This window comes from Poecilia formosa, unplaced genomic scaffold (assembly GCF_000485575.1).
Source record: "Poecilia formosa unplaced genomic scaffold, Poecilia_formosa-5.1.2 Scaffold395, whole genome shotgun sequence".
NCBI lineage: Eukaryota > Metazoa > Chordata > Actinopteri > Cyprinodontiformes > Poeciliidae > Poecilia > Poecilia formosa.
Genome location: NW_006800334.1, coordinates 134,985 through 157,038, shown reverse-complemented (window position 1 = coordinate 157,038; position 22,054 = coordinate 134,985). Strand labels below are relative to the sequence as shown.

General features: G+C 39.5%; 1 protein-coding gene across 4 annotated transcripts; it reads right to left on the bottom strand.

The window, feature by feature from the left end:
• Positions 1-2,143: 2,143 nt before the first annotated feature.
• Positions 2,144-18,673, bottom strand: gc2 (guanylyl cyclase 2). 4 transcript variants are annotated; one of them, XM_007576057.2, is made up of 26 exons: positions 18,467-18,673; positions 17,459-17,909; positions 17,216-17,344; positions 16,945-17,124; positions 16,664-16,781; positions 15,884-16,185; positions 15,105-15,236; positions 14,895-14,998; positions 14,040-14,158; positions 13,757-13,841; positions 13,530-13,626; positions 13,240-13,362; positions 13,045-13,125; positions 11,291-11,467; positions 11,018-11,174; positions 10,412-10,561; positions 9,374-9,522; positions 9,082-9,245; positions 8,670-8,862; positions 8,409-8,583; positions 8,172-8,270; positions 7,638-7,732; positions 7,463-7,548; positions 4,921-5,021; positions 3,369-3,392; positions 3,172-3,240 (listed from the first exon to the last, which is right to left on the bottom strand). In XM_007576057.2, exons 2-24 carry the CDS (start codon positions 17,852-17,854, stop codon positions 4,922-4,924), a joined length of 3,411 nt encoding a protein of 1,136 aa, XP_007576119.1. In that variant the 5' UTR covers positions 17,855-17,909; positions 18,467-18,673; the 3' UTR covers positions 3,172-3,240; positions 3,369-3,392; position 4,921. The 4 variants fall into 4 exon arrangements, with proteins under 4 accessions (XP_007576118.1, XP_007576119.1, XP_016518411.1 ...); XM_007576056.2 differs by lacking the exon at positions 4,921-5,021 and having other exon boundaries at positions 2,144-3,240; XM_016662925.1 differs by lacking the exon at positions 4,921-5,021 and having other exon boundaries at positions 8,456-8,583.
• Positions 18,674-22,054: the final 3,381 nt, after the last annotated feature.

Below are 22,054 nucleotides of genomic sequence, written 5' to 3'. Positions count from 1 at the left end.
AGCTCAAAAGGGGAACATACCTCCCTAACCCTAACCCTCTGACTGTAGTTTCTGTAGTTGTTCACCCATTTTACCTTCTGTGCACCTCCCAGGTCTGTTTACCAGTTCCAGCACCCAACCAAAACCCCTCAGAGTTACTACCTTGAGCAATAATGAGATTTGTTTAAGTATAAAACAGGCAGTAATGCCAAAAATGTTCTAATGTTACAAGTCATACAAATGGAACAAATACAGAGTGACATTCACCATCCAGCACTTGAACACACTTAGCTCACCTTAGGGATGTAACCAAGTGTCCATATCAAAGTACAATTTTCAGGGTAAATCTGATGATATATTGTCAGCATTGCATGTCTCTCAAGCTTGTCCAAGATTGCCTGGTGGAATGCAGACAGAGCCACCGCTGTACACATTTCCAAGAGAAGTGTTTCTGCCGACGTGAAAACACTGAGCTTTACATAAAGCATCAGTTGTGTCATCATGACAAAGTTCCAATCATTTACACATGTAAACTTTTGGTCATTATAGCACCAAAGGCGCGTGTTCATGGTATACTAAGATGTTGTTGACTCTTCTGAAATTGTTTCCTAATCTGGACTTTTTGATTGAACATCCTCAGGATTTAATCACAAATACTGGAATACTGGCTCAAAAAAGCCTGTATTCCATCACGTACTCCTTTAAATGGAGATGTAAATATATGTTGGTGCTGCAGTGCAATGGGCCAAACAGTGTAACACATTTTGAGACATCTGTAGATATTGTTCAGTTATAGAAGTATGCCATGAAGAAGTATGTTTGGAGAAAGAATATTCAAACAATGATCTATCGTGTCGGGTAAAATAAATCTTACAGGTGTGTTAGGAAAAGTCCGTGCTTTGTGTAAAATGGTGAAAAAAGTAAAATTTTAAGGAGTTACAATTTGTAAGATTGGCAGCAAGAAGTGCTTTCCAGCCAGCATGTGATTGGCTCTGGATTTGATTTCGCTTTACTTCTATGATCAATTTTGCTATTACTGAGAAAAAAAAAATAAATAAAAAATTGTGTGATGATAACCAGCAAACTGATGATTATATTTGTTTAATATTGTAAGTAATCTTTAATCTTTTTCTGTTTGTTATAATGCTTTTCACCAATTTGTATATGTTTGCTTGATGTTCAGCAGGATCACGTTTGTGGTGAAACATACTCTTAGACCGGGTGACTCTGAATGAGAAGATCAACAGATAAAAAGTGTCATGTCTCACTTGCAGCAGTCTTTTTTTTTTTTTTTTTTTTTTTTTTGCAATGAGGGCCACTGATTTGTCTCCAAGCAACAATTCACCTTCATAGGATTTATCCAGGTCTCTTTTGTCCAGTTCATGGTCCAGCTTATTCTATATCACTATAAAATAACCCACCTTTGTTTTCATTTCCCTCCCCCTCCAAGCAACGTCCCTTTGACATCTGGCTAACCATGTAAATCCTGCATCACACAGCCATAATCCGCAGCTCTATGCTTCTGCCATATGTCATCTGCCAATGGAAGCAAATATCAGAAGCACATCCGTAATAACCGATGGTTTAGACTTTGATCGAAGGCGGACATTTCCTGAACATTTCTATGTAAAACAGACATTTCTCATTACAAATTTATCCCAAATCTTAGGACTCGGTAGCAGAATGTAAGAGTGTCTGTTTTATGAATGCATATTAAATATACATTTTCTGCCCTTGTCTTTAGATGTAAACATTTTTATTTCTTCTAACCATTGAATTCTCTTTCTGACTAAATAACTGGAGCTCATCCAACTAGACATGACATTGCTTTAGGGAGTCAAGCCAACATGTGAAGAATTGCTGTAAAGTGACAGAATGTGCATTAATTCAAACACGTTTCGTGTACAGAACAGAATGCAGTAAGCCGGCAGTCAGTTACTTTAAATATACAATTACACACATGAACAATGGATCAGGAGGGATAATCCTGCAGGACGCTCAGGACACCATCTGCGAAGAGCAAAAGCTCGGTTCGGTCTTGTGGAGCCACAAGAGAGCGCTGTGGGTCTCTTCAGCAGTGAGACGTGTGTTGCTGGAAGAGTTTTGCAATTTCACAAACGGTAAATTCTGTCGCTTTTTCGCACAACATATATGCACAGTTGAGTGACTTGATGTTATTCCTTTATTTCTGATCAAATACAGCATTTAAGGTGACAATTTTACATCCGATCAATAACTTCTCGGTGCTAAAAAGGCCATTTGAAGTGACTTGTCCTGTAGAGAGCAATATGAGGAAAGTGATATCACATTCCTCACATTGTGTGATTTGACATTTTTCTTCACTGTTTGAAAAGTAACAAGCAAACATTGCAATATTACACAGACAGCAGTAAGATTAAAATATTTCTGTTTTCAACATTGAGAGTTTTGTTCTGCTTCTTGATTTTATTTTGTTAATACAAATGAAAACAAGCAGAAGATTTTGACTGACAAAAGAGACTGTAAACATTGTCTGGGTCTTGAATACCCATATATGTCTGTTCTCCTCTGTTTGTGCCCAAATCTTTTGGGATTGTACTTATTTATTTGTACATTGAAGAAGACAGAGCACTAAAGAGCTTTCCTTCCTAGTAAATGTCCTTCCAGAAGAGGAGCCAAGGTGACGGAGACGACAGAGAGAGATTAGCCACGTTCCTCTGCTGCTGACCGAGACTTTCTGCAGATCCCGTCTTTGCCGACTCATCACTTGTCAGCCTTCGTAGATCGTTCCCCAATCAGGCTTCGTGTCTGCAGCTCAAGCCACTGACACTCACAGACAGCTGCGCAAACATGCACTTTCCAAGGTGTACGGGGACACATTGATGACGACTAGAGATAATTTTTCCATTCTGCTGTGGTGCCCCCTTAAGGACAGCGCCCCTATGCGTCGCATGTAGCGCATACCCACTTTCTGCGCCACTGCCCACAGACATTCACTCAAACGCTCTGGCTGCTGTAAACCCCAACCAACACTTTTACTACCCTCCTTCTCTCTCTCTCTCTAGTTGGACGCTCATTTTCAGAGTTCTACATCACTGTAGCTTTGGGGAGGCGGTGCTCTTGAGTTGTCTCCAGACAAAGTCAGTCACTCAGTGGTGCGTCAGCATGACGTTGTGGTCGTCTTCGGGCACGTAGAGCTGCGTCACGACGCGGACATGAGAGATCTTCTTTACTGCCTTGTGAAACACCTGCTTCATGTCCCTGTTTTCAGCCAACGACATCCTGAGTGAGAGAAACAGAAGCCGTGAGGAGGAGCGTGGAGGATGGAGGGAGAAAATTAGAATCAGTTCGGGTCATTAAAAATTGGAAAGGAATAGTTCTATGTTTTTAAGGCAAAACATTGTATTTACTTTGAAGCGTCGAACGATCTGCACCTGCAGAAAGAACAAGAGAGAGGTAAAGGAATTTTACCTCCCACACGAAGGTAAATATTGAGGGAGAATCAAATTTCCACTCAGTGTCTACTCTTTAAAGTCAAAGGATCACACACAAAAAAGGGGGAAACACAGCAAAGGACGTCTGAGTACATCACCATGAAATCCTAGCTGCCCCTTAAAAGGGGTTTCAAAAGAAACTCCCAAGTTTCCAGCTTGTCATGTTGAAGAAATACCTGATTTATATTTGAGCTTGATGAACATAGAATACAACACAATGAGCACAGAAGTAGAGAAATTTAAACGGTATATATCAGATATGGGGATTATTAGATTTTCATATCCATAAAAACACATCTTTAATCAAGTCATCACTGCCATGTCTGCAGTAGGCAGATGTCAGAACCATTTGAAGAATCAGACAGAAGTTCTCATGGGTAAAGTCAAGCCAACAGACCAGGGCTGGTTTTTGAGAACTTCAGCAAACCTCATGAAACCTTTAACAGTAACCTGAGTACTTTTGTGTAATTTTTTATTTATTCGTTTTTTGGGGAGACATTTGGCACCGTAGATTCTCTATCTTTCAGTAGAAACATTGTAAAATGAACCATGTGAAGCATCCCCTTGCACTACAACTATTCAATTGTGGAATATCTGCAAAATGTTGATGGCTATAAAAGTTTAAAAGGTTTGACTGGTTTCGATGGCTGAAGCTCATTCTGAAACCAGCCCAAATCTGACGAGCCATTAACTTCACTGGTCCATGCAAATTTCTTGCTGATTCCTTAAACTGGAATTGCTCTGACTGCTCTCCACTGCAGACTGATAATGGCAAACTATTATTTCAAAGACACATCATGACTTCTCCGATCAACCTACTCAGCATCAACACATTGCTGCCGTCGAATGAAAAATGTGCTGGATTGATAATTTCGAAGGTGTGGACATTTAGTACAAGTTTTCAAGTGACAGCAGCGATGTGGTGAGCAGTTTAAAAGACTTGTAAAGTAGAAGAACTGAGTTTTTTTATGAATAAAGAAGAGGAGCTTTTCTTTTAATCCCACGGACAAAGTCCCCACAATCCTCACATGAACTGTCTAGAGATGCCACTGCTTTTAATAGCATTAAATTACATTCTGATACAACCCAGGTTAAAGTTTAATAAGAAATTTTGTCAACAACTTAAGTCAAGCACACAGAATAAGGCATAGTCAGTAAATGTGCAACCGCAACAAACATTTGATCTATTCCTTAGAGGGAAAAACATTCAACTGTTTGAAAGGTTTCTAAATTTAAAATGTATTCAAAAATATTGAATAACTCATTTTAACTAATAAATATATGTATTTTGCCATAGCCAATGTTTCTCGCCAAACTTGGAATGGGTTGAGTTAAAGACCAATCAAGTCTAATTAACTTGTGGTAACACCTTAAAGACAGTTCATCCCCAAACTATGTTTGCCAAAGGACGAGTCACGTTGCCAACCAAGCCAGTAATGTTATACATTTTTATAATGCATAACATTACCTCAGTTTTTCTTCTTTGCAAGTTGTTCCTGCTGTTGTTTCTCGGCTTTCCGTTTCTTGTACTGGGCTATCTCGGCCATCTGCAGCCCATGGGCCATTTGCCTGTTGAGACGAAGCGAACACCATGATCACAGCACACACACACTCACGTTCTGCAGTCCTGCAATGGCACGTTTCTCTTTAAAAAAACTTTGCCGTTTCATTGTTGTTTTTATTGCCACCCAATAGGTCCAGTATTTTAAAAGGAAATGACTAATAGGTAGGTTCCTTGGAGACTCATTTTATTAGAAAGTCTGATCATAAAGGATTTTACAAGGTTTGACCCAATGCAAGTTTTCTCCTTAAAGGTATTTTTTCACAAAGCAGAACAATTTCTCCAAATCTTTCAACAGGTTGTCTTAGATCTTCTAAGACAACCTAAAGCTTTGCCAAGTCCATTTTTTGAGGAAATGGAAGAGTACTATTGGTGCAGTGGTTCTTTCCAAAGTACTACAAACTGATGTCAGGTCTGCCAACTGTTCCTCCTGAATAAAATATTAAAACTCAGATCCCATCACCACTATGCACCTCTGTGCATGATATAGCATTGCAATTATACAGTATTTTGAGGTGTAGAATGAAATTAGGACAATTGCTTTGTCACCATTTGATTCACTTGATGGTGAAACTACCTCACTACAATGCAGTGCCCTAGACTGACTGAAGTGACCAAGCCTTATGCACCATCCTTTACTTTCAAATATCTTTTACTTGCATCTGACAAGTTACTAAACTTCAACTTCTTCATACAGAGAGTCCAGTCTGAGAACTCACATTCCTTAACTTCATTACTTGTTCACAGTATTTCCTATATGAACTCAAATGATTGTTTCAGCCATTGTACTCAGCTTCTTGAGTACACTGGAGCAATGCAAGAGCATCCACAGATGATTAATGGAACAACAACCCGTCACCAACTCAAGGAGTTGGTGACGGGTAACACGGGTTACTATGTCTAGTAACTCATGTGCTACACAAGTTTTCTGTCAGATTACCCCAGAAGAGAGGCAAGGTTGACTCAGTGCCAGGGTTTGTATTGTGGTCAACTTCTTCGCTTGACCACCTTCGCCCAGTGGAAGGAGGAGTCATCTTGCGATCCAAAAGTGATAGGTTGATTCCAGCTTCCTTCTCTCATACGTCGATATTCCACTGAGAAAGGTCCTTCATCCCAAGCTGCCTACCAATCAGACCAATGAAATACGTTGGGAGCTTCTTTGATCATGAATAACCTCAATTCTCCCGGTTTTTGACAAGCTGATAATGTTCATCAAAACACTCCCCTGATCTGTCACTAAATATCCAGAGCTCCTGATCATCTAGTTTGTTTGAACCTCATCAGAAAATAATGACGGTAGGTTTTGTTGACCCCATCTTACATTCAGATACTCTCCACATTAGTCCACATGTCCTTCCCATGGGTTGAGTTGGTGAACTTACCTCCACAGTCTTGTCCTCAAATCAATTTCATGCTCAAAGTCTCAAGAGCCAGTTGAGGTGGCTTGAAGATCTGGTAAGTATGGCTCCTGGAGGTGAGGTGTTCCAGGCACATCCCACCAGGAGAAGATTCAGAGGAAAGCCCATGGACTGTTTCTTGACCAGCCTAGTAAGGCTTTAAGATTTCCCTGGAGGAGCTGGCCCAAGTGGCTGGCACAAAGTCAGCCAGCAGATGTTGAGTGGAGGAGAACCAGCTTATGACTGCGCCTCTGGTAACACTGGCAATGAGGAGCAACCACCAACAGAAAATGTTGTTGATTTTTATCTACTTTGGACACTTGGCATTAAATGTGGTAGGGTAAATGGAAAACCCTGTCAAGAAAATACCAACAAAAAAAAAAACTCGTGGCTGCAGATTACGGATTGCTGTGAATACGGTGTGTGCATGCAAACAATGATCTAAACTCTGTTACAATAGTATTAGAGAGTAATGTGGACTAATCTGAAACAAAAGTTGGAAATAACATGCAGAATTGTTACATTCTTGGAGATTGTGTTGTTCCTTTGTGGCCTTTCTTTGAATGTTGCGTCTTCCCTAGTGTGTACAAATGTGAGTGTAGCCGTCTTCTTAAAATCAATTGTTTGTACAAAGATATTACTAGAACATTCTGTCTGTAACTGTGGTATGGTTAATTACAACACCTAAATCATGTACTGTACATAAAGTGTATAATAAAACCAGAACCATTGTATCAAAGTGATAGTGTAGATGCTTTTCTTGTTTACTGTAGAATATTTTTTTTAATTTCCAATGAAGCATTGCATCATCTTAATCATTCAGATGGGAAGAACAAATTCATGCAAGGACCAGTATGAAAGTGGCTGATTTTGAACTTGAATGAAGAACTGATAAGGTTTCTTGTAGGTAGTTATTCAAAACCAGTGCAGGACTCAGAATCTGGAGAGAACTTGGACCAGGGTGGTAAAATTCTAGCTATATAAGGGGGTGGGGGAAAGAAAAAGAGCAGAAAGACAAACACGGGGAGGGGATGGAAGAAACTCATCCCTACCCTGACTTAAGTTCTGGAGGGACCGGCAGAGGTTTGGTGAATCCATCTCTCCCTGTAAGCCAGTATGTTTCTTCTATTCCTTTTCCCTGAAGAAGAGGTAGAGACAAAAAAATAATTTCTTCACGCTTCTAGTCATACGGGTGACATTATCTTTATATTTGCTGAATATTTGTACTTTGACTTCTGTACGACCCCTCAACTGAAGCTTGTATCCAAGATTGAGTTCCTGCAGGACCTTTACTGTACTCTGATGGACATGAATCCTGTAGGCTACCATAAGAAAAAAATAATAATTAACATCAAAACATCCTAGATTACCTAACAAAAAGAGTAGAACAAAGAAAACAATCTGGAAAAAACCCAAGTAAAATGCTTTCCAACTGTTCAGAAAACCTATAGGTAAAGTGACAGCTACATGTAGATTGCAAACCTTAACAAAATTGAAAAGACTTCAAATCTAAGGTTTGTGCTCAATATCAAGAGATTACAGAAAAAAAAGTACATATTTTATTGACTAAAATCAAAAATCTGAAAAATGACGTCATTTCAAAGCCATTTTTAGATTTTTTTGTACCTTCTTATTGTTCTTAAATCTGGAAATGTTTGGTTTCTGCATAAAAAGACTTAATCAATAGATCAGGAAATATGTGCCAGTTTCTTTAATTAGAATTTTATCCACACACTTGTTCTCTGACTTGTGTGAACTTACGCATTCCACTGGACTCCATTCGAGAAGCGGTGGTCACCGTGTCTCCAAACAAACAGTAGCGAGGCATGGTGAGACCCACCACACCTGTTACACACGGACCTGCAACACACCATAGAGCCAAAGTCAAGTTTCTGCTGTTGAAGAACAAAACATTTGGTGTACATATGGATCTTCAGTGTCTGGCTGAATGTCGATCGAAAGTCGGAGAACTCAACTTAAACTCCATTCTTTACTTGCCTGTGTGAAGTCCTATTCGTATTCTGACAGGAACGTCTGGCATGTGCCTCATTTTGAAGGTTCCCACAGCGCTGAGGATGTCCAGAGACATGTTGGCAATTTCTGCAGCATGGCGGTTGCCGTTGGGGAAAGGAACACCCGACGCCACCATGTAGGCGTCGCCGATAGTCTCCACCTTGAGAAGGCCGTGAGAAAATGAGCAACAATTTCAACCACCTGATGTTACCTCTTTAGACACAAGATTAACTAGAAAAGAGTAACCTTGTAGACATCGTGGTTTCCTATAATGGCGTCGAACAGCGTGTAAAGGTCGTTGAGGAGGTCAACCACCTCGATAGGTTCACTGTTGGCTGAGATGGTGGTGAAGCCAACGATGTCGCTAAAATAGAGCGACACATTGTCGAAATATTCTGGCTCCACTACCGCTCCCACCATCAGAGCCTCTGCCACTGAGCTGGAGGGGTAAAAAAGCAAAACTTTAAATAAGTTTGTATAACCCAGGCCGAACTAAACGTGCACTTTAAATGGAGAATTGAGAGCGCTAACAAATCTTCAATGCTTTTCTGACAGATTTAACAGTATTGTTTTCGTCTTTATCCTTAGTTTTACCTTAAAAAATTAAATTTGCATTCCACGCGTGTTTCTTTGTTCAGTTATATGAGTGGTAACGTACGGGGGAAGCATCTGTGTCAGCAGCTTCTCTGTCTTCTGCTTTTCTATCTCCAGCTCCTCCGTTCGCTCTCTGATCAGCTCCTCCAGGTTAGAGGAGTACTGCTCCAGCATCCTCAGCATCGAGTCTATGATGTTGGTCTTCTTCCCTTTGTTGATGTTTTTGAACTGAAAGGACCAGAAGCGCATGAATATCCAACAGAATTCATTTAAAAAGTGCACTTTAAAAGTAGATTTTGTTAGAATTAAGATGAAAATATGCAGGCGCAACTTGATTGGAGATAAAAAAGAATGACCTGGTCAAATATGTCCTCGAAGGTCGGCCTCTTGTCTGGCTGTTCGGTCCAGCATTGCTTCATCAGCTGGATGCACTCCATAGGAGCGTAATCTGGACTGACCACCGGACGGCAAAGAGGTGGAGGCTTACGAAGCTTTTCTAATATTTCTGAGGACATAAAACAGGAGCTTAGCAGGGATCTCCTCTTTCAAATTATGCTAAAATCTGATCAGCAAACTTGAGTCTGATATTAGTCGTTGGAGATCATTTATTTTTCCACATTTAGGGTTGTTTGAAGTACTTTTAATTGTCTTAGAAATAAATCAGTGTTTTAATTTTGACTTGACGTGAGAGAATGCAATGTTGTGGAATTTTGCATTGATACTTTTACAATAGATACCCATTAACTTTGCATGTGCAATTTTTAAAAGAAGCAAAACCATCTATGTGTTGTTTATTACACATGATCCATCTTGTTTATGGATATGTTATAAGAAAATAACATTTGTTTTTTATTATATCATTAGCCAAAAAAACGTATAGAGCAGAAAAAATAGAAAGATTTTAGTAATATCTATGATAAAATAGTATTTTCTTTTGTTTTTTTACAAGCTATACTTTCAAAATATGTGAATACAATTTATTTTTTTTGCTTGAAATTCTCTTGCCGCCCCATAAGTTATGCCACCCTGGGTAGAGAGTCACATCTATATACACTGCTAATGGGAATCTCCAAAAATGAACAACCTACCTCATAAAATTGACTGTTTCTGATCTGATTTACTTTTTCAAAAGTGAGCTGACCCAGTAAAATAAGATGATGACTGATGAAAAGTACTCAGTACAACTTTATTTAAAAAAAAATCGTTTAAAGAAAATGAACATCTTTTAACACTATATATTTTTAATGTATTTGAAAACTATATATCTCATTAATTTCCATTTTTCTGATCTAACTGAAAAATATTATAATCTGTTTATCTGATTTAAAAATGTTTTATATCTTGTGCCTTCCATTATCAGCAGAACAACCAATTTTGCAAATGAGATGTCTTGCCTGCGTCAGACAGGTCCAGCATGCAGAACGGAGGCCCTCTGATCACGACCTCCTGCATTATGATAGCAAAGCTGTAAACGTCACTGGGGAGGGTCCTGTGGAGTCCTGGATGACTGGCTCTCAGGACCTCTGGAGCCGTCCACAGCAACTCTGCAACACAAAGGTGATTTAATGTCCTCCTGTTGCTACAGTTTGAGAAATTATCTGTTAGAATGAGACCGCAGGGTCCATTTTTCACAGCGTGAACCCTACAGAAATTAATTTTTAACACCGCAGGGTTGCAGAATGAGCAGCTTTCAGAAAGAAATCAGAATCAATGCTTCTCTATTTCACAAATCTAAGAAACGCCTGGTCAAAACCTAAACCATAATTCAGTGTAAGCAAAAGATTGGCAAGATTGATGTATATTATCTTTTTTATATATATAATTAGAGTACCTTTTTTAGTAGTTAAAGTTTTCCCTGGAAGAAGGTAAACGTCATCAATAAGGGTCAATAATGTAGTTCATGTTCTAATAAATACACCTTCCCTAAAAGTAAGTAAACTGTCCAGATCCTGAAATGAAATAAATAAATAAAAACTCTGAAAAAGCTTTGTATCTGTTACCTTCTGGACGCGATTCGACGAAGGGGAACCGTTGTGACTCCAGAACCTCATTGTAGCCGTAGTCTGTCACTTTAAGGACAAAACGTCCATCCACCACGCAGTTACGAGACTTCAGACGGGTGTGACACACTCCACGATGATGAAGGTACTTCATACCCTTTAAATTGGGGCAGTGTGGGGGTTTAATTGCTTTAATTTAATTTAAATTGCAGTTTCGTCAACTTCTCTGTTTGAAATTTTATCTTCCACCTAAATTACAGTACTGTCATTTACCTTAATGAGGTCCAACAGCAGAGACGATTTAAACATCCAGTCGAGTTTGACGTCGTCGTTCAGCAGCAGGTCCTCCAGGCTTCCCCTGGAGCAAAACTCGGTGACGATGGCAAACACACCGCAGTCATGAAAGAAGCCCAGGAAAGGGTTGACGTTCTCGTGACGCATGTCTTTCATCTGCAGGAACAAGCAGCACAATCCTACTCGTGTAGTTTCACAACACGTTGGGTTTTAATTAGCCTTCCTACGCAGTTCCGCTCTATTTTAATCTCATTTCACTGCTTTGTTTGAGATTTCTCCTACTGACCTAAATTTCTTGGGCAGAATTTCAGCCGGGCAATGATGTCAATTTCCTACTGCGTTAGCACCTGTAGCAATGGCGCCGAAGATAGTGAACGATGCCGTCTTGGCCAGGCTTTCAAATATTAAATTAACGCCAACAGATGCGTAGTTCTGCTTGGCACTTATATGTTAGCAGTCTGAGATGGATGTTTACAGCGCAGCCCAGTAAGTTTCATAGAGTTGAACTGGCGCCTTGTGTCAAGGCCAAACGTTAGTGGTTGGGTGAAATTCAAAAGTCAACAGAGTGACACTAACCCTAACACATGCAAGAAGAAATAGTTTCTTAAATAGCCCAGGGTTCAGACTCTATTCGTGAAGCATAAAACAAAGAACCATTTAAATTTTAATGATTAGGTTTTAGGCTTTATGTATTTTTATCTGTTTTTCTTTTCCCTTTTTTCAGATAAAATTAACATTTTGTAAATCATTGGACAAAACTCTGCCATTTCAAATGACAAAGGTTTTGCTGTATAATAAGACAACTTGTATTAAGATTAAAGGTGTTAAAATAATAATCTAAATGTTTTAAGTTTAAATTTAAGGTTTAATCATCAAGCCAGGATCCATTTTATCAATGTTTAAAGTTGACAGGAAATTTTAAAAGATCACTTGATAATCATGTGTTATTGAAAGATTGGAAGATTAACACCTGAACACCAACTATAAAGTCTTAAAAAATGCAAACTTTAAAAAGACTTAAATAAATAAGCAATGCTTAGTCTGGTGGGTGGGGGCTCAAGTAAAGCCTGGTGGCCCACCAGACTCATAATACACTGGGGGAAACCCTAAACTACGGCCCGCCTCCACATTTGGTCCGACCCCCTGAACAATACCAGAGAGCATTCAGATTTTTTTTTCATTTATTTTATATGTGGATTTTTCTTAAACCACCAGGAGGTGTGCCCTGTAAACTGTGGGTGTTTTGTTTTGCATGGCGCATTGCTGCCATCTGTTGGACTTTTAGGGAACTGCTTGACTTTTATGTTATTTAATCACCACGGTTGTTTGCTAGCAGTAGAGCAGATGAACACACGTGTCTGTTATGAACGCCGCATTCCGGGTCGAGTTCTTCGAAGCAATGCCTGTAAGTAGCAGCTTATACTTCAAAACGAGCCTTTATGTTAACATATGAGAAATTAATATGGTATAGTTACATTCCCCCAACGGAATATATACTAGTCAGTCCCAGTGACCGTTTCACTCATGGTTTTTGCCCATGTGCTTTCTGGGTAAAAATCAATCGAGAAACGCAACACCCACCCCACCCCCCTCAACAATTTCCGGCCCCCCACCAGAGAAGGGAAAAGTTATGTGGCCCTCACAGGAAAGAGTTTGGGGACCACTACCCTACAGTATACTGCTTTAGAAAAAAATAGTCATGTTCTTTTGTATCTCTCATCATTTTCACATACCAATTCAAAGACATCGCTGGTTTTAGGGTTAATGCTTCGAAACCTGCCATTAGGTAGCCTCTTCAGCCACGCCCAGTCACCCTGATCAGGAGAAAGAGTGTTCAATTAAAACTCCCCTTAAAGTTTCACACACTGACTTTACCACTGAAAGTGTTGTCACGTTCTTAATCTGGCTTAAATATCGAAATGTCTGACCTCAAAAATGACAACGTTTGAATTCTCGTATGTGGCTGGAGACTGAGAGGAGGCGGGTGTGTTGAGGCTGCGCTCAGACGTGCTCCGGCCACCGCTAGTCCTGCTGTCATCTAGGCTCAGCTTCTGTGGATAGCAAATTGTTACCAGTTTAGAAAAGTATCAGGAGTTACAAAGTACCAGTGCATGGGTTTAAATAGTACAAAGAACATTGAATTTAACACAAATTTGGGGGGATTTGTGATGGGAAAAAACACATTATGTTGTGTTTTCATGACAACATAATGGCTGACCTTGTTACTAAGTGAGGGGTTAATAAATGTGACGTCTTGGAGAGTAAGCAGGATCTTGTTGGGACCTCTGACCATTCGAATCTGATTGACGCGTCGCCTGAGAGGGATTCAGGGGGGGAAAAAAATTAAAAACTTGTTTATGTTTTGTTGTTTTTACCTGTTAAAGATTCCTAAAATTCAGATTCATTTTAGCTTTAGATTAATAGTTTCTATAGGTGATTTCATACTTGATGCAGTACAGGAGAGCCACTGCGAAGACAGAAGCAGCAATAAAACCAAAGAACATGCTGAAAGTCAAGAGCAGATCCACTCCTAGAAAAGAAAAGAAAAACTGAGAGAACAGACTTTAACCTATAATACTATCCAAAAAACTTTTTATTTTGTGAAAGGAACTCTGAAAAATTCACGTGAGCTGTGCAGCATACAAATTCATTTAAAAGTATATCAATTAACTGCAGCAGATCCTAAATATATACACCCTGAATACATGTTTTTTGTGGTTTTCCTCACCTCCTGAGCAGATGACGCCGGGCGTAAACCAGCAGGCAGCATCTCTCCTGGGCCCGTAGCCTTGTGGGAAGTGAATGTCTCGACCCAGGAAGCGAACCATGCTGATCTCCATGTCGATCCTGCCATGGATTAGTGAGATCAGTGGTTAATTGAAGAGGGTGTAGTTTATTAGGATGCTCTTTTTCAGCAAATTGTTAAAATATGAGAGACAGCTAAACTCTGAAAGATGCCATGCTCATTATAAGATTAAGTCAACTAGAAAATAATATACAGTGGCGTCTCCAAAAGGGGTTGCAGGGGAGGCCATGGCCCTCTTAATAAATGCCGGCCAGCCCACTGGCCTCCTCAGAGAATAATATTCATATCGTAGAAAGCCATTCCCTTCTTCAATGAATACATATTATAAAACCCAATAAAAAATTTATACAAAATAAATAAATATTGTTTTAGTTGTGCCCCCTAGCACAACTAAAAGTTTTGCTAGCCTGGTCTGGCCACTCTTATGAAAAAATTCTTGAACGACACTGATATCGTAAACAAAAAATACTTAATTTATTGACTACTTTTGACTACTACTACAGTTCATAGAATGCAGGTAGCAATTGTATAATTCATTTCCTGGACCTTGCTTTGTACACTGGTGTTCAGTTCACGTTGTATTGTTTACTCAAACAAAAAGGTCAAGACTGGAAAATTCTAGAAAAGAAGACCCACACCATAAACACTTCCATACCAAACTTTACATTTAACTCAGTCAGTCAGGCAAGGCAAGTGACTTTCTTATTCATTTGTTAGTTATCTTGGTGGAGCAAACTCTTTGTTGCTCATTGGAAATCATTAAACAATGAGACCTACTTGTATGTTGGCATGAGATTCAAGGTAGATCCATCTGTGTCCAGGATGATGTAGTCCAGCTGAACAGCTCCAGAGCTGCTGGTTTTGATACGGTGACTAAAGCCCTGTGAATAAACAAAATATCAGATCCTATAACCTCACTTTACTTTATGTTATGCTGAAATTAGAAAAAAGTGATTTGGTGTTATGGACTTCTGGGTCTATCTGTACCTGGAAATCCAAATTGCGTGTATGTTGTGCCAGGTTTCCTCCAGACATCCATACCCTGGACTCGCGAACACGGTGCACTGCATGAGCCATGAACAGAATAGAGTTGTAGATGGTTCCAAACAGAGGGGACACCTGGACCACAAAGAGAGATGTCAGCTTTACTTATTGTTCTTCAGACAAACTAACCCTTTGAGCCTCCTTTTGAATCGTATGGTGTTTTCACACCTGATAGTCTGGTAGATTCAGTTAGACTGGACCAAAATACATTTTCAGATGGTGCGGTTCACTTTCACACTGCACTGTCAAAATTATCCAAACCACCTTGCCTGTGGTGACTCTGCATCAAGAACTACTGAAGGAAACAACATGAAAATCTCTGAAAATGAAATGAGCACAACTTCCTTCTTCACAAAATATAAAGAAAAATAGAATGGGATCAGTTTTTAGTGGTTGTAGCATTTCTGTTTTGTTTTTGGTAAAGGACCCCAAGCCGTTTCTCCCACTAGTGGAAGGCTCACGTGTTTGATTTGGTTCCATTTACCCAGAATGCCCTGTGCTATAGTCCACTTCCTGCTTTTGGAGCAGTCTACGGTCTACTTGCATCCACATATGGATTCGAACCACAACATAGTTCACTTCAATTGAACCAAGATCTCAGTTTTTAGGCAAATTTGTTCCACATTGGCGTTAGATCCTCCCCAAAGGAACCAGACTTTGTAGGCAAACCAACTACAGTTTAATTAAAGCAGACTATGGTGGGCTGGTATGAATTGATGTACCTGTTGGGGTTTCAATGTTCTTGCCACCTCTTCTCTCTCCATAGCTTCTCTATAGGCGTCATAGAATGACACCTGGGGGGAGTCGATGGTGATAGTCAACATGGCATCGTAGGCCCGCAGCAGTTTGCTGTTGTTCTTCACAGTAGGGTAGGTTGCGTTAATGTACGGCAGGCTGTAGAGCAAAGTGTCATAAGGTACAAACACGAAGGAGCCGTCGATCATCTGCATGTCGTAGGCTGTTTCCAAGAGGAGCTTCTGGGCCAAGCCACCAATGAGTACCGAGTGCATGCAGAGGATCACAGCTAGGACAGAAAAAGACATCAGAGTAACCCTGTTGAATAACCAGAGTAACCTCATTGATGCTAGAATATTATCTCACTGAATTATAGTGCTTCCAAACAAAGATATTAACAAGTTAAAGGTGGATTAAGCTTACTATGGATGGTTGTTACGGTTCTGATTTGTATCCACACTACAAGCCTCAGACAACTTTTCTGCTTAATACCTGCTCCTCTCTTGAATCACCTTACAGACCTCAATCTTACAATCTTACATTGGCACTGGAGATTTTTGTCCCTTCTTTCTTGGAGATTGAGTTGAAATTTTGGTTTTTGATTTATTTGACATATTTCTTAACTACAGATCTGTAAATTTACATGATTAGAGTGAGGCACAAGTTGGGGAAGGTGCAAGAGAAATGTAATTTGCCTTTTCAGGAATAGTTTGTTCCTAGTCCAATGAACATCCCAAACTCTTTTCAATAAGAACCATCACTTTTACCTCGTATTTCTTTCATCTTGCGGACTTTGGCCAGGGTTCGTCTAATGCCATGAGGTGTGTTTTCCATAAAACTGACAAATCTGACGTTCATCCTATGGCTCCTTAAAGAGTCCGCCACCTAGACATGACATAAAAGATTTTGCATAAAATGTCTGCACATCCTGGTAAAAAGCTGAAACAAGTTTAGTTTTGTCACCTATAATGCAGCTTTCTATTTTTACATAAAACTTTAAATTTTCGGTCTTCTAGAGTGAAAATTGACAAAAGACAAACATCCACACCTTGGTTGCTGTGTCCACCCAGATGTCATCAGAAGAAGAGATGATGCCAATGTGAGCCCACCGGAAGTAGGTCATGACACTGTGCAGCACTGCGGTGGGTCTCGCCATAGATCGGGCAAACGTTGGATGGCTACGGACATCATCTAACTCATAGCCAACACAAGCCCAAGGAAATATTGCCTTATAGACGAGAGCACAGAGAAGAAAATATAGCAGCTTCCTTAACAACTGTTCTAGCTAAGAAAAGACAACTTCTGTGGACAATAGTTACTTTGTTCCAGCCTTTGCTCAGCATCGAAGCAGCATCACAGTATCCAGGGTTGACTGGTCCAACGTAACCAGAGGCCTTGGTGTGGAAACCCACAAATGCCTCCAGTGCCCTGGATGTTTCACAAGGCTCCTGAACAGAAATATTCAATCAACAAGCTAATATCTAAACCTAGGTTGACACTACAAGAAAACCAATGAAGAACTGTAAAACATCCAATTATTAAAGAAAGGACTTTCACTCTACCTGCAGCACGGCATAGCCAAATGTAGCAGCGTAGGACAGTGAGGGGTCTCTGTTGATGCGATTTACCGCCAGCTGTGCCGCAACATTTGGAAGTGCCTTGGCAAAGAGGCGGTCACACCCCCATGGTCCAACCACTCCGACCCGAAACAAGGCAGCGTGCGCTTGGCAGGGCAGTATGCACAGGGCAATAAAGAGGGTGAGGAGGATCCTCAGCAGACCGTTTCCATGCAGTCTTAGAAGAGGGAGGAAACTTGAAGGTTGTGGAAGGACAGAGCAGGGACATGGGGATGAAGATGATGATGTCGGTGGGCGATGATGTTGGACCGGGGTGACATTGGGAGTCTGCTGTTTCCGTGCTGGAGGTAAGGAGATGGAGTCATGTTGTAGCTGAAGCATCTCAAAACATTCAGTCCCCTGGAGTTAAGTAGAATCTGGATAAAGAAGGTCTCCCCTGCATCAAGGAAAGGAGAAAAAAACAAATTGTAGAAATGTTTATGTGCACTCATCAATTTTGGAATTTTTATTATTCGTTACAGCAATTCTCTCGCCAAAGGTGAAATTGATTGACAGATAGTTGGTTGCCTTGTGTTGCCAAGGCTTTTAAGTCTAGTTAAATTGTTATTAGCAGGGTTGAAAAACCAGTCCAGAAGCTAAATATGAACTGATTTGATTGATTCCAGAATCAGTTTGAATCGGGATGAGATTCAACAACATTCAGCCAGCTAGTTTTAATATACCAGAGCATAATGTGACTACTGCTGTGCTTTATTGGTGGTACAATCTTTTAATTTTTTTATTTATTTATTTTTTTGAAAGTCCAATCTTGATTCCACCAAACCAGGTTCCTAATCAATTAAAATAAATCATAACATTTTTCAGGAAGCATGTTGTGCTTACCTGCAGTTACTGCTACTTAACCAACTATCCCATCATTTTTTTCTAAATTTCCTTCACTTTATCTATTAATATTTGTACTGTGGTGTCATAAATACATGTAAAATATCTTACCATATACTGAAGAGACAGACTCTTTTGTTTCTCAAAGGCAAATCTTCTGACCCCAGCAACCAACGTAGCGATTTTATTGTTTCTTCTTTTCAGACATAAAAATGTTTAATTACAGTTAGTCCAGTCAACACTAGTCTAACATTATTAACCTAACAGGTTCTCTACATTTTGACCAACCAAACCTCTAAGTCCGTATGAGATGACCAGCACTGAGTGTACAACCTGTCCGACCAGATTATGTCAAATCCAATCAGAATCTTTAGAGATAATGATTTACATCAATGTCATCATAATGCTTTCTTTTACTGTAGCTTTTATTAATTATTTATTGGGGTGGAATATGGATGTTAAGAATTTAGTTGTATTTTAATAATGTAATATAGTCTCTCTTTTAAAAATGCTTTTAGTGATAGATGAGAAGTCTAGACAACAAAAACTCAGAAAAATACAAGAAATGACAAGCAAGCAACGCATGGAATAAGTTGGTGATGTGGATTCTGTGTTTGAACACTTTGATTTATTTTTTTTAATGATTCATTCAAGGGCTTCTGGAGAATATTCTAAGAATATCTAGTGAGGTATTTTTCTTTGAATCAGGTGAATCAGAGCAGGAAAAGACGCATAACCAGAGGTCCTTGTAGGCCTGTAAAGAGCTTTTGCCTGATTTCAAATGTGCAACTCAAAAACCACAAACTCTACTGAATGAAACTATAATAACACATCGAAACTCTTACCTCGCTTGGTTCAAACCATAATTTGAAACACTGCAGCAGACGTTGCAGTGTTTCAAATTCTGCGAGTAGGTGCAGACGTGTTTGTGGATTGCTGGTGCTTTTGTCTCCATGTGAGCAGACCAAACATGACTCGAGGACACGGCTGTGAGGAATGCAGTGCCATATGTTCTCCGAACTCTGAGGATTTATTTGTTTTGTCAAAACCGTGCTGCTTCGTAGATTTTACTGGATGTTACTGAAAGAAATCAACCTAATGGCTACAGAAGTATTATATATCTGGCATTTCTTACAGTTGGACATGTCTTACTATTTTTCATCTATGACTCAAAATCAATTAATGCTTTAATTTTTTTTATTCTGTGTCCTGCATTTTATCTTTATGTAATTTTTTTTAGATTATAAAATGTTTTATATCATCAATTACACAGAAGCTTTAGTTTACAAATCACAATAAAGTAAATGGGTAAATAAATTCAGATCAGTAATCTTTTATTAAGTTTAGGTTGTGTTTTGCCTTTTGCCTCACAACTGCAGTTTGTTAAGAGAAAGATAAAAAGGAAAGAGAAAAAGAGAGAGAGAAAGAAAGAAAGAGAAAAATCAACCAGGAACAAACACACACCTTCTTCTTTCATCCTGTTTCAATTGAATATCTCTCAAAGGCATTGACGTCCTTTGAAAGCTAGAGGGCAGTATGGTCCAGAAGTAGCTAAAATAAAAAGGCAGTTTGGCCAATGACGTTTCTAGGGAGAGTGCTGATATTTTTACATTTTTCTCTGGCTAATTTTCCCGTCTTGAACTTTTAAAACTCAACAATTTAAAATATAAAAACACTTTTTTTTAATAATTAGGTTTTTTGAGTACACCATGCAGCACTGTTCCAACCCTCGCCATGGCAAGAGAAGCACACCAACATTTTCAGCAGCTGTTTTCATAATAAAGTTACATCACCTCAGACTGAACCAAGACAAATCAGTCCAGATGTGAAGACTTGACCTGCCAGATAAACTCTCTGACTCTTTCTGTAATGCAAACATTGTCCTGTCCCGTCAAACGCTTTCATATACTTGCAGCTTTGTTGAGACACTGCTTTGCAAAAAAACATATGAACTTTTCCACATTTGGTCATGTTCCAGCCACAAACTTTAGCCAATTTTATAGGAATTTAATGTGAAAGACCAACGAAAAGCAGTGAAAAATTGTTTATGTGTATCAGTCTTATTGTATATTCCTCTTTACTGTGATACTGTTAGATTATTTTTTGTGAAAAGCCTAGATTTTTTCCTTCTGTCAATCTAGTGCCACATTCTAAAGTACCATTCTAAACTTTTAATCCTCGTTCATTTGCATATTTAGTAAATGCTGAAATTTAGGCTCAAAAAGTACCAGTAAGACTTTTTCAGATCTATTTATTATTGTCATTTTTTCCTACATTTTTCACAGCTTCAGAGAGCTCACATGTAGTGACCAATAAAGGCACATGTGATTTATTGCATGTGATTATTGAAAAGTCCGATGGCAGAGGAAATTATCAGCTTCCTCCCACTTCACTTAACTCGATCTCTAAGAAAATTTACAATAAAGTAAATTGCAGTCTGTGGGTGTCATGTAACAAAACGTGGGAAAGTTCAAGGCTTATGAGTATTCATCACCTGCCAGTTGGATTCCTCAGATGGTTAAATCATCAATGTAAGACCCACGCTTCAAGACTGAAAGCCTTAAGAGGAATAATTTCATGCAATTTTTAAGTTTTCAAATAGTTTTGTGCAGCAGTGTTTCATGGGCTCGACACAAGGGGAGCGAAAAACGACAGCGAAAAGTGATGTGTTGGGTTCACCTTTCAGGATGAAAGCTCAAGTTTCACCCTGAAACTTCCATAAAGCACTTTTTTTTGTAATTCCAATTTGCTCAATGAAAAAGTAGTTGTTGTTCAACTTTCTCATATTGTGTTGCTAGCCCGCGTTCTAGATTTATCCTGGAACCAGTTGTCATCTGTGAAGCCAAACTCATTCTTTGCTCTGACGTCTCGCGTGTGTACCTCTACAGGTACAAGCTCGAAAATGTACATGCACAAAGTTTGTCAGTCGCTTGGGTGGAGGAGGGCAAGCAATTGTTGCCTCATTGTGCAAGTTCCATAAGAAGTGAATGGAGGGTGAGCGATGTCGCTCACCTTGTGTTGAGTCCCTAAACCAAGGGTCTCAAACTCCAGTCATCAAGGCTCAGCGTTTTTAAATGTCTCTCTACTTCAGGCTTCAACACTACTTCGTTAGCAAAGCCCTGTATAGATTGACTGCATGCTAGTGAAGTAGCTTAGAAATTCCAGTGTAGGGCAAGGGACAAATCTAAAAGTTGCAGGACTCTTGTTCTCGAGAAATGCAGTTTGAAACCTCTGGCTTAGAGTGATACGTCTTACTTTGTCAACACTAAAAAACACAAATGCTGTGGAATAAGTCTGTATTGCCTCTTTGAGAGTCAGTCAAATAAGTTCATAGCTGCAGGTTACATAGAAATGATGAATGCCTATGTGACAGAACTGATGCATAGTTGCACAAGAGGCATCAAGCAACAAATCAAAACAGTCATTGGAATGGCTGATCTTCAGGTAGACCTCTCCGTCGCACGGTGTTCATGAACTCCCCTGAAGCCGAGTTCAACCCACAGATTCATATACCATACCAATGCTGTCTTTATATCCAAGTGTTGACAGCCTCTTGTTTTAGCAACTCTTTGAATTGATCGGGAGCTCTCTCGTCATGAATCCTGATGAAACGGCCACTTAGCATTCATTGACGGAGAACCTGTCATTCTGAAGACACGCAGGCACCGGAGGGACTCTGCGAAACCTCCAAACAGGATG